Source organism: Cebidichthys violaceus, unplaced genomic scaffold (assembly GCF_023349555.1).
Source record: "Cebidichthys violaceus isolate CVI_PGR_0920_01 unplaced genomic scaffold, fCebVio1.0.p SCAF_26, whole genome shotgun sequence".
NCBI lineage: Eukaryota > Metazoa > Chordata > Actinopteri > Perciformes > Stichaeidae > Cebidichthys > Cebidichthys violaceus.
The window spans coordinates 1,046,451-1,058,742 of record NW_027176439.1 but is presented as its reverse complement, the minus strand read 5'-3'; the positions used below and the strand labels follow the sequence as shown (position 1 = coordinate 1,058,742).

The 12,292-nt window shown below is 44.5% G+C and overlaps 1 protein-coding gene across 1 annotated transcript in view; it reads left to right on the top strand.

The window, feature by feature from the left end:
* rasgef1ba (RasGEF domain family, member 1Ba) overlaps positions 1-12,292 on the top strand; it is a 31,784-nt gene that overhangs the window by 8,453 nt on the left and 11,039 nt on the right. The window contains exons 4-9 of the mRNA XM_068720704.1: positions 43-180; positions 6,135-6,350; positions 7,653-7,727; positions 8,654-8,749; positions 9,396-9,498; positions 11,963-12,042. Of these exons, the coding sequence (XP_068576805.1) occupies positions 43-180; positions 6,135-6,350; positions 7,653-7,727; positions 8,654-8,749; positions 9,396-9,498; positions 11,963-12,042 (708 nt within the window). The remainder of the gene's footprint in view (positions 1-42; positions 181-6,134; positions 6,351-7,652; positions 7,728-8,653; positions 8,750-9,395; positions 9,499-11,962; positions 12,043-12,292) is intronic.

The following is a 12,292-nucleotide window of genomic DNA, read 5'->3' as shown; positions in this document are numbered from 1 at the left end:
TTCTCTCCTCTCAATCCTTCTGTGTTTCTTCTGCATTTTCAGATGAGAGTCAGGAAGATCGCTCCCAAGATCCTCCAGCTGCTGACGGAGTGGACCGAAACCTTTCCGTACGACTTCAGAGATGAGAGGATGATGAGGAGCCTGAAGGAGCTGACCCACCGGCTGGCCATTGGAGACGAGGTCAGTCTTTTTTTATTTTCTTCACGCTGCGCGTTGTAGACATGCAACAGAACAGTCATTCACACTAAACGAGTTAAATAACAAAAGACTCGTCTGCTGATTAGATGACATGTTGTGGTGTTATCACAAGCCGTGGGATGCTGTTTTGTAGACCGCATGTGCAGCAAAGCTACAGACACAGGCAGATTTTTTAGGCAGATAGCAGTGAAGGGAAGGGGGGGGGGGTATCTCTGGCAACAAAGCAGTTTTTGAGGCTGGCTGAGTTGAGAGAAAAGCCCCATTGTTCATTGGCTAGGTGGCGTTTTTTTTTTGTCGTCTATGTGGCGCTCCTTCCTGGGCAGCGTTTGAATAGTTTCACTGCTGCAGAGCTGAATGTCACTGGCTTAGCGCGCCATCGGCTTCTGCTGCGCTGTTTGGATCAAAGTTTACTTAGTAGGGTAGAACTGTTTTCTTTTTCTTTTTTTGTCCTGTAGCCTCTTGTTATCTTTGCTGCACATGCAGACCCTCCACTGTTGGGACATTTGGATACAGACAAGTTGTTTAGACAAGCAGCGACAAGCGTGCTCTTCACCCTAACCCTAACCCATGAAAGGAAATGCAAACGCGACAACCAAAATGATGACTTTAACAATGAAGTCACATCCGTGCACCTCAAAGGAAACGCTACATTTGTGGTGGCAGAGGATTGATGGGTGGCGATCAGCTTTAGCATAAAGACCAGGAAAAAAACAGCTAGCCTGGTTAAATAGTGGAACAGAGAAGTTGTGTAGTGCAGTTATTTCTTGCTAGCTGTTTTCTCCTGCCTCCCAGGATATTAGAGATTAGACAGTGATGGAGGACACAAACGGCCATCTGTCCCGATAGAAGACGTCCCTCCTTTACTGCTCGGCACAAGAAAAACACAACCCACCCATCCCCACCTGTTTTTAATGCAGGTTTCACATGACTCATCAATAGTACAAGCACGAGTATTGATCCTGCTTTAATCTAGAAATCAATATGTGTCTCACATGACAACTGGACACATTTACAGCTCCCCCATGTCTGCTCTCTTTGTGCAAACCCCCCCACTGGTGTAGAGCACATGTTGTTAACTGACCTCCAGTAATACACATTCCCTCAGTCGTAGGCACGGACGCTGTGTTTTGCTGGTCACACAAACATCTTTTGATTTCACAGTAGAGTGGCTGCAGTTGGCGTTAACGGCACCTCTCAAAAGATACTTTTGAGGGTTGAAATCAATTGTGGCCTCGAGGCAACAGAAAGTCATGCAGCACAAAGATTCCCTCGTTCTTTCCCTTGAGGTGATATCACACTCTGTACATTTAACAAATGAAGATTACATTTTTTTAAATGTATCCAAATAATTGAAAGGCACAGGTGTTTTTCTAACTTACCTTTTTTATTTTTTTACAACCTGAAATCCACAGTCAGTTGAACACGACAAGCAGTCGGATATTTCAGTTACAGATGGGCACAAATTATGAGTAAAAGGCAACATGAAGTGTTTTTATTAAGCTGCGTTTCCACCAAGCAGTTCAGTTCGTTAGGTTTGGATAGTACCAAAAGAACCACTCCATTCTTGGTACCACCTTGGTCGAGGTTCTAAGCATTGTAGATGATCAGCAGCTCTGTAAATAGTGTTATCTGTAAATAGAGAAACAAACCCGGTACCAGAAGTGAGTCTAGTGCAGCAGAGTCCTACCATGCAGTGAAAACACAAGTTTATTCTGAGTGATCCTCTTTGGAGGCCCACCTTGCTGTTGTATTGATCTGCAGTGATCCTTAATGTGGACAAGTGGATCCAAACTATGGCAGGAAATGATTGCCCCCCCCCTTCAGAAGTCATTAGAAAGCATCTTCAGTAGTTTAGTAGTTTATTCCGGTAACGTCTTTAATCCGTTTCCCTTTCGTTTATTATCTAACACACCTGTTGGAAGCTAAATTGAAAGTGATAGCACACAAAAAGTTGCTTATGATCCCTCGTTACATAGAAAATGTAACAGCAATCGTGTTTGCAAGTGCAAACACGATTGCTCTGGTAGGTGACAGTTGAACCAGAAAGTTGTTGAGCTGGCAGATTGCGAAATATATTCAACTTTTGCTTTCATTTTCTCTCAAAAAGAAGAAGTAAAAAGATTCTTGTCCAAACTTCTTGAGTTGCTATGCTGTTGGATTCTGTTCTGGCAATTTCACAGCATCCTTAGACCTCAGTAATACATCTGGTTACTAAAATATAATAACTCAAAAATACCACGAGTTTTCCTCAATACATGGACGTTTCTTTAGTCTTTCTGGGAAACCTAACTGAGCACGATGCTGCCGCCCTTAAATGAGCCCGTATTCATTGAAAGTTTGACTGGAAAAATGTTCTTTCCATGAAAAGATGTAGATCCCACACACTAGATGTATGTACTGTGTTGACAAAGCAACCTTTCACAATACTGTACAACACCCTGCAGTTATGCTGTGATATCATGTTGGCCACAGATATTGTGCTCATGATTAGCACAGAGAACGGTTTGTCATATGAACGGTTCTTAGGGAAGTTTTGGTGCCTCGGATTTAAAAAAAATTGCCTCAAGCAAATATTGAGGAAGTAAGGTGGTGATATTGTTCATTCATATATCCATATATGATAACCCGTGATGATACAAATCGATTCCTCGCTCTGGATACTGTGGAAGCCACGGGACATTTCTGCGAAGAAGTCTTAAGTGTAAGGAATCGGCTCCGATGGCAGCCGGTTGGTTCAGAACTAATTTGCATTTGTGTGTCTCATAGATTTTCCAAATCATGTTGTGAGAGCAAAACACAAAGGTCCGACCATCAGCAGGTCCTGAGTACAGAGTTAAACGTCTTCAGAGCGTCGACCGCAGCGCTCTGGGAAAGGGTTTTGGGTCCAGAATAGACGTCCCGAACATCTGGTCAAAGTGGTGTCCAGACCACACTCAAAACATTCAGGGACCTTGATCCCTGAAGTAGGACTGTCATTATGGATGTGGTTGGATATATAGGGAAGCAGCAGTCGAGAAGAAAACAAGCACTTTGATCGTGATCTGACCTCATTTGATGGTACCGAGTTCCTGCCTTCCCTAAAACTGTGCTGTTTTTTATGTTCTTTTTCTTTTCTTTTTGTTTTTGCTTGGTTATGATTTAACAGATACCACATTATATATCCAGTTTAATGCTTAATGTGAGGCAGATCTTTGGACAGACATGTAAATCCAATGTTGCATGCATAGTACCCTTTCATGACAGGTAAGACGCTGCGTGTGTTGTTTTAAGTTGTTGTAGTTTGTTGAAAGGGAGATCGAAATTATCTCGATCCAAAACAATAGAGAGAGGTTTTGTTATTTTGTAAAAAAAAAAGGAAACAACAGGAACTTCATTATTTCTACTGTATTTCTTTGTTAATGCAATGCAGAGCTATATACATTGGATTGATTTTATTTTTAATACACTTGAATTGTCCACTGTGCAGCTGTCTTACCTAGCAAAATAGAATGATCTGATCGGGACTGGATATTGGCAGATACTCAGTATTCAAAGACTCTGATCGGGACATCCCTACAACATGCCAGTACGTCTCAGGTGGTCGGATGGTATTTCTGCCCCATCGTGCCTTGGCAACGTGTTGGTAGATTAAAATAATCCTATCCTAAATAATACTATCTGTTCATTAGTGCTGCTTGGCTAACCTGCTAAAAACAGCCGGGCCTTCTTGTGTGGGTCAGGTGGTGCTCCGCAGGAAGTAACGGCTTCTCGGGCCAAGAAAAACAGGACCTCCGGTGATACGACGGCACGAGGCGACCACACGCTCAGTCCTGTGCACCGAGCGGCCGTCTGCCACCTCGGGATCACTGCCAGGGTCGATGGCGTTTGGGAACAGTGTGCCCCTGCTGCCCCCCCCCTCATACGTAACGCCAATAGTTTTGATGAACAAATGTGACTTCCTCTGCTCAGAAATGTCAGGCACGCTGTTGCCTCCAAGACCTGTGACTATATTTACACCGACCCTGGCCGTCCTCTGTTTTGTAGTGGGGACAGAAGCTGGGGCAGATGGCTGACTTTGAAGTGGCGACTGGAGCGATTTCCACTGGTGGCGAGTCTCACTGTGGTCCAAGTGTGCCGGAGCGTGGTCGAGCATTAGCTGAGTGTGTACCGCTGTTTACGCTCACTCTACAATGTCTCAATGGAGATGTTTCATTTAGGGCTGCGACTAATGATTATTGTCAGTGTATTTTAATCTCTCCATGTTTTTATGGATTCATTTTGGATTGAAAGAAGGTCCATCACACATTCTGGGAGACCCAGACAAGATGCCTTTTTAAATTGCTCACTTTGTCCAACACTCCTAAAAACCAAAGATATTACGTTTACAATCATACAAAATGAGAAAAGCGGAAAATCCTCACATTGGAGAAGCTGGAACAAGAAAAATGTGCATGTGGATGCATTTTTGCTTGATTTAAGGACTTCAACGGTAAATGAATAGAAGTCCATTTATTTATTTATTTAACATGAATTACAACCTTCAAAAATAATCAATTCCTTCTGTGCACCTGGCCAAGGAGCAGAGAGTCGTTTTCTCTCTGATCTCCAGTCCATCTCGACTCCCACTTCTATTGAATCCTCGTTTCTTTTCATTTTTCTTCTCTCTGACGTGTGCTCTTGCAATCACCCTTTGCTACAACTGCAACATCATCCACAGAGCCCCAGTCGATTGGCTGACATGCGAATGTGTCTGTTCATGTGCCATCACACCCATCACCAGCAGACAGATGCATTTGTCATGCCCTGGGAAGTGAATTTTCCGAAATGGTTCCCCGCCTTGAGTGATGGGAATCTGCTCACTTTTCCCCCAAGACGTCTCGTCCTCACACTCGATTGCTGTCTAGGCACCGGGCCTCCGCATCCATTGTAATGTTTGTTCCACACCCTGTTGGAACCGGAGTCTCGTTTGTAGAATCTAGATTCTGCAGGGTTGAATTGGCAGAAAGTTCCAGGAAGAGGGTTGTGGTCGTGAGAAAAGGGGCCTCGTCACCCCAGATTCTTTGGGCAGCTCATACCGGTGGTGTGGAACGGGGCCACGAACAGGATCCTGCATGTCGAAAATCAAACGCACATGTCAGTCTCCCCTCTATGGACCCTCTTGTGAAACCTCTGCGCTAATCTGTGTCTGTGAGGGAACACTTATCTAATTGTGGCCTGTTTGGAGTCCAGGGGAAAGGTTCAAAAGAGGACGGCCTCTCGACCTCTTGAGGGTCTAGCGAGCCAATAGTCCTCCATCTGTCCCGGTTGAGCTGAGGCGCCTTAATGAGGCCGGCAGGAAGAGGCTTGCGTAACATTGCGAGCGACCCTTCCCGGTGCATGACCAGAGAGATGCTTTTCTGCAAGATAAATACTTAAGAGGAGTCACATTTTGAGGGCCGTTCTGTGGTTTGGGGCCGAGAGCTGGCATCAGTTTGCAAAGTTGGTTTCTGCTGACACAGAGTCAACATGCGCAGGTTGTAAATTCCAGTGAGGTTGTTATCACCCTCTGCCACAGACGAGTGGTTAGGGATTAAATAAAAGTGGCTGCACGCATGCTAGTGGAGATTCTGGTCAAATTTATATCGCACTCACCTTCTCATCATCTCTGTTATAGTGGTCCTCATGCCCTCGGTGATGTAGCGGTGTCCTAACAGCGAGTGTCTCCATCGGGTTTTAAACCAGTGCGGAGCTGGAGAACAGGAAAACAAAGGCATAGCTCGAGGTTATTTGGATGTCCTCAATGAGAGTTTGGCGGAGAAAGAACCATTTCCTGAATGTGGTTATGGAGGAATATGTTGGTGTCCCAAGTGAATTAAACAAAACTCCTTTGAAGCTGCTAAACATTGAGCTCTAACAAACTCTTTTCTTTCCCCTCTCCCCTTTCCCTTTGTTCTATCCTTCCTCCATTCGTCCACCAGGTTTACAGGAAGGCGGTGGGCCAGATGAGCCAGGGTCTGATCAGGAGGTTGACGGTGCTCAGCCAGTACGAGGAGGCGCTGGTGAAGATCAACGCCTCGGCGGCCGAGCGCCTGACGGCTCTTAAGGCGAAGCCCCAGGCGTCCATCCAGAGAGACATGCTGTCCATCTGCAACGACCCGTTCACCGTCGCCCAACAGCTCACGCACATAGAACTGGTGAGAGCAATCCAGAAGTTGCAGGAATTGTCTTTACAATTGTGTTTATTTTTAATTTAGAGCTATTTTTTTTTTTTTTTCTTTTTTTTTCAAGGACGGTTCCCATTGATCAATAGAAGCCTGTGGTTGAACCAGACCTGGCCCAGAAAGCTAACCTTCATCAGTCACATCTTAAAAAATCTGTTTAAATCATCAATCATTTGTTGCGACGCGTCAAACCAGATTAAGATGTAAATGCTATTTCCCAAAGAACAATCAGAAATGTCTCACACTCTATATCGGCACATGAGCCAAAGAGAATAAGAGCGAATCGATGCTGGGGAGGAGAACATGTGAGAGAGGGGAGAGCTGACACGTATGATGGATTAGAAATCAGCGCGGCAGTGGAGGTGAACCGAACGCTGTGGCTCCGCCCACGTCCGACCCACCACAGCATTGATTTTAAACAGCGGTGTTTGACCACAGCTTTATATTCATTACATGTCAGTTTGTCGTTGAAAAAACAAATTGGTCAATCTGGAAAAACCAGAGGTTGATCAAAGGGTTTCTTTCAGAACCCAAAAGGTCAGCCTCCATTTACATGTTTTAATGCACATTTTTGCATAAAAAAAAAGTTATTACGCTTGAATTGGGGAAGAAGAGAAGATGAATTTGATTACATTAGAAGAAGGTGCACAGGGATACTCCAATATCAAAGTATTCAATGTTCTACTGCAACTGTGCTCCACCAGAAACCCCCCAAAAATGTAGCGTACTTAACTATAGCGTGGAATCTTAGCTGATACAAACACCATGTGGATCAGAGGAAGTTCAGGTTTGAGACCAGAATGAAATATCAGAGTTACTGGTCCTTCATTAATTATGAAATCTAGTCACATCCTCTTGAGTATATTTGCATAAAGGTAGGCGATTGGAAAATAAAGCACATTCTATTTAGCAGAAATTTGCCTAAAAGTTTTGCTTCATTTTAATGGGAATGATCCATTAAGTATCCTCAGCCCTAATTAACTCTTGAATTGATTAAACCAAGCCTGTGTTACTCTAGTTGAGTGGCCACAAGTGACAACTGGAGGATAACAGTAAATGCTAAAGTGTAGTGTAACAATAGTACGAGAAAAAAAGCCAGAAAGTCAACAAAACGACAATGTCTATGTAAAGTTGGCTAACGTCAGCCACCTGAAGCTTCCCTTAAGGATTCCTCAAACACCATTTTTAAGTCAAAGGCGTCAAAGAACATTCCTCAGCATTCTTGACCGAACTAAAGATGGATGCAGGAAGTTGATTTTTCCCTTCCTTCCTCAGGAGAGACTGAGCTACATCGGACCTGAGGAATTTGTCCAGGCCTTCGTCCAGAAAGACCCTCTGGACAACGATAAGGTAACGTCTGCACGCTCTTCTCAGAATACATCGGCGGATAAGAGACGCACATACAGTACATAGTAGTTATGCAATCTTTCCCTGGCTGTGACCCGACCGGTCTACGTCTGCTGTTGGTTTAGAAGCGAGGTGGCCTAGTTTCTCCTCCAGACGGATGTTAAGTTTACACAACACACACAGAGAGACAGACAGACTGGCCTCTGCACCGGTCAAAGTGAGGTCAGGTGATTTCTAGACTGTAGCAGCAGACCAGATATCCGCCACACACACACACACACACACACACACACACACTCAGAAACATAAACTCAGACACACATCACCGACAATTTCCTCAAATCATCCCATCGTCTGGACGACATGGACATTCATGCATCTCATCTCCTAGCAACCACCGCTGCCAAGGGTTTATATTTTAGGAAGGGGAGTTGGTGAATGTGTGTCTCTGGCGGTGGGCTCTCTGGTCTGGCGTTTGGCTGCTAGGCAACAGCCCCCGGGGGGGGGGGGGGTGGCTGCCTTTGTGCCTCGGGCTAACCCGCCTCGTAGTCCAGCGAGCCACTTGGAAAAGACGAGAATGCATGTTTTTAAAATGCGTCGTGTCCACTGGCGGGAGACACTTGATGGGGGCGAGTGGCGTAAGGCCAAAGGAATGTGTGGAATTCAATCAAGAGGAGAATCCACACAAAGGACCAGCATGCATAATGTGAATAACATTGCCCACTATTGTGCTTATAGAAGCAGAGTGAAGTTGAGCGTGATTGGAGTTTATTTTTTGTGTTCAGTGATGCATTGACTGAGGAGGGAGGGGGGGGGAGACAATATCAGCTTTATTTATCCAGTTCAGCACAATTTATTTTTTTTGCTTTGCAATTGGCTCAAATGCTAATTGAAAGTGTGTGTTGTTGTTGTTATTGTTGTTGTTGCAGAGCTGCTTCAGTGATCACAAGAAGGCCAGTAACCTGGAAGCTTATGTCGAATGGTTCAACAGACTCAGTTATCTGGTGGCTACAGAGATCTGCATGGTGAGTAACGAACATGAAGGCTGTGCAGGAGGAAAAACAGAAGATTGTGCTGCAAATAAAAGTCAAACATTTTTAGTTTTGTCCAATGAAAAGTCTGAAACCCAAACATTCAATTAAAAAAATTGTAAATTCTCACATTTTTGAGGCTCAAAACAACAAATTGTGAAAGTTGTTGATTTAAATTTTCTGGCACTTGATCTTACTGCCACTGGACATAGCAGGAGGCAAAGATCATTATTATTATTATTATTTTATCTAACTAAAATATATTCAAGATATATGCAATTTACAATTATTTAAAACAAAGAAAAGCCACAAATCTTCACATTAGAGAAGCTGGAACAATTCCCGCTTTTTGCTTTTAGATTTTTGCTTAATAAATGACTTTAATTGATTTATAATGAAAAAAAATTCAGCACCAAAAGGGTAAAAAAAAAAAAGCAACAATACTGTCTCAAATATTTTTAGCAAAAAAACCTCAAAATCTCCAATAAAGTACAAGCAAACATCAGAACTTTCTGCATTGTACTTTAATGATAATACACTTTTAGTGTTTGATTTCCAACAAACACATTTTCCAGACAGTGCATTCAGTCATGGAGGCTAATGCAGTTTGTTTTTTTTATGTTCTTCATTTTGTTAACAGCCCGTGAAGAAGAAGCAGCGAGCTCGAGTCATGGAGTTCTTCATCGACGTGGCGCGCGAATGCTTCAACATCGGCAACTTTAACTCCCTCATGGCCATCATATGTGAGTCGTGTTCTTCTTTTCCCGCTCTCTGTGATGACGTGACATGTGATTTATTATTTTATTCTTCTGTCCGTCAGCACTGCTTGTGAGTCTTTTGGACTCGCTCTGTCTGCACTCGTTCCCTCCGTTCTGCGCTCCGGCTCTTTCTTTTCAGGTCGTCAGTAAATCAGATCAGCGTAGGAAACGCAATTTGTTGTTCAGCGAGTAAGCTGTCACGACTTTGTCCCAGTTCATTTCCAACGTGCGTGATTTACTGGAGTCTAATGACATCAGCGAGGGAGCGGAGCGGCAGTTCATGCAGATAATTGTCTCAGTGGCAGCTTCTCCCCGTGGCCTTCTGGCATTTGACTACTTTGCAGAAACACTCACACAGTATCATGGATACTGCTGGAATGTCACGTAGCAGAAAACATGACCGTTATATACTTGTATCGCATGCGTAGTGAGAGAGAAACTGTGACACTCCGGCGGCACTTTTTTGCCACTTTTCTGACGCGATGCTGTTTGACGGCTTTGAACGTTAATATATGATCAACAAAATCAACAGGGATTTGGACAACTATTATAATTTATTCACTCTTTACATTGTTTGACGTTTGTGACATTAAAAGTGTCTATTTTTCTTGTGTTTTCCTGTGTTTAAAAAAAAAAAAAAACACTTATATGCACTAACTTTGGTGGGATAGAAGGGTTTTTAGAAAAACAGAGTTATGGCTGAAAAGTTGCTGATTCAATCAAGGAATCCTGAAGGAGTTCCGACTCATTTGACCCGTACCCAAAGCCACTTAACCCCAAACTGCTCCAGTGGAGCTGCTTAGAGGCCACAGATTAAACTCTAGTTTCACTAAGCAGCTTCCAGATGTGAATGTGTGTAAATATGTACCTTTTTTAAAATAGATACTCTACGCAAAACTAGCCCGCTTAGATAAAGATGTAAAATAATTAAGATGCATGTGGAACCCCGAAAGCACCTCAGACAGTTTAGAGAGATCGCCGGAGGGTCCAGCCGCTGGCCTCCAAGAGATGTCCCAGTGTTCAGAGGAGAGGGCATCTGGTCATCCTCACAGGCCTGAGGGGGGATGGATGTGGGGGGAGGGGGGGGAGGGTCTGTACGTCCAGGGCAGAGAGGTTGTGTGTGTGTGGGGGGGGGGGGGGGGCAGCTGTAAGAGGACGCAGAGCAAAGCATCTAGGCAGATGGTCAGCACTGACCAGAGAGAGTGAGAGCACACGAGGGAGGATGGTGAAGGGGGGAGAGGAGAGGAGAGGATACTGGAGTGCCAGCTGTTCTCCCTCTCTATTCTCCACCAGCCTCGTCTCCAGGGAACCACCAGGGTTAGACAATGTATTAGTGATCTAATTAAAGGGTTAGCCCCCCCAAATTATGAAAGCAAATTCACCTTTTTATGTAGTCGGCCCGATATAGTTTCTGGTTCTTGGAGTTAAGTATTAGACCCAGACCCACGAAGACCAGAACCCTAACCTGAGATATAGCTCAGACTACATTTAATTCGCTCATGTCCTGAATCAGTAAAGACATCAAATGTAGATGGAAATCTCAAAACCCAAAGACTAGATACCACTAGAATTAAGTGAGAATAGAGGAAAAAATACACGCTCTGTCAGCGCCTCTTCTCCTTCTCCTTCTTCTTCTGCGACATTGTGTCGGCGCTGAACAGGAGAAAACATCAAAGATATAATAATGTTGTCATAAAAGGGGAGAGTGTGTCCCAGCGGGGCGACTTCCACAGCCAACACCTGTCCTCTCTCTCTCACTCACACACACACACACACACACACACACACACACACACACACACACACACACACACACACACACACACACACACACTGGTGTCTTTGTGAGTGGATGGAGGTCGAGACTCGATTTGACAGACACCGTCACACGTCCGCCGTGGTCGGACTCTCGTTGGTTTCTTTCGCCTGCGGCACTGAAGTGTCACGTTAAACTCAAACCGTCTCTCCTGGGAAACGTGCAGGAAAGGGAAAAAACTAGAGTTCCTATATTTACGCGTGTGGATGTGACTTCCTTTTTGTGCGCTCGAGGGTTGTTTTTGTTGTGTTGTCGCTCTGCTCTGACGGTGAGCCCTCGGCCTCCTGAACCTGCACCACACACACACACACACACACACACACACACACACACACACACACACACACACACACACACAGGATTACCATATGGGAAGCAGAGCACTGGGAGGGGAAACGAGGCGTGTGTTAGCTCCATTGTTCCTGCAGCCTTTTTGCCTCGCTGCATCAGAAGAAACAACAGTGGAGAGAAAGAAAAGGGGGAGGCGGAGGGATGTTAAAGGATGACTGCCATGGGAGGAGGGGGGTGTCTGTCTGGCTGAATGGGAAAATGCCATGTGTTAATGCGATCATGTTTGGGTGTTTCCATGGATGTGTGATATCTCTCTCATTGTCTTATTTGTTTTCCTTGCAGCTGGGATGAACATGAGTCCGGTGTCTCGGCTCAAGAAGACCTGGAACAAAGTGAAAACGGCCAAGTTTGACATCTTAGAAGTGAGTTTGCATGAAAAAGCTTGAACACAAATGTGCACGTGTTTGGTTCTGCAGCACTTAAGAGAGACGAGGTCCTCAGGTTAAAGAATTTTGGATATAATAGATCTTCTACGGAGGAAAAACTTCGCTAGAATCTGCAGTTTTCAAACATTGTCTGTCCTCATCTTTTCAGTTTGTCATTGTCCGAAACATGAACTCTGTGGGTTTTTGTTGTGCTTCACACCGATGAGTAACCGCGTCGTGGGCGTGT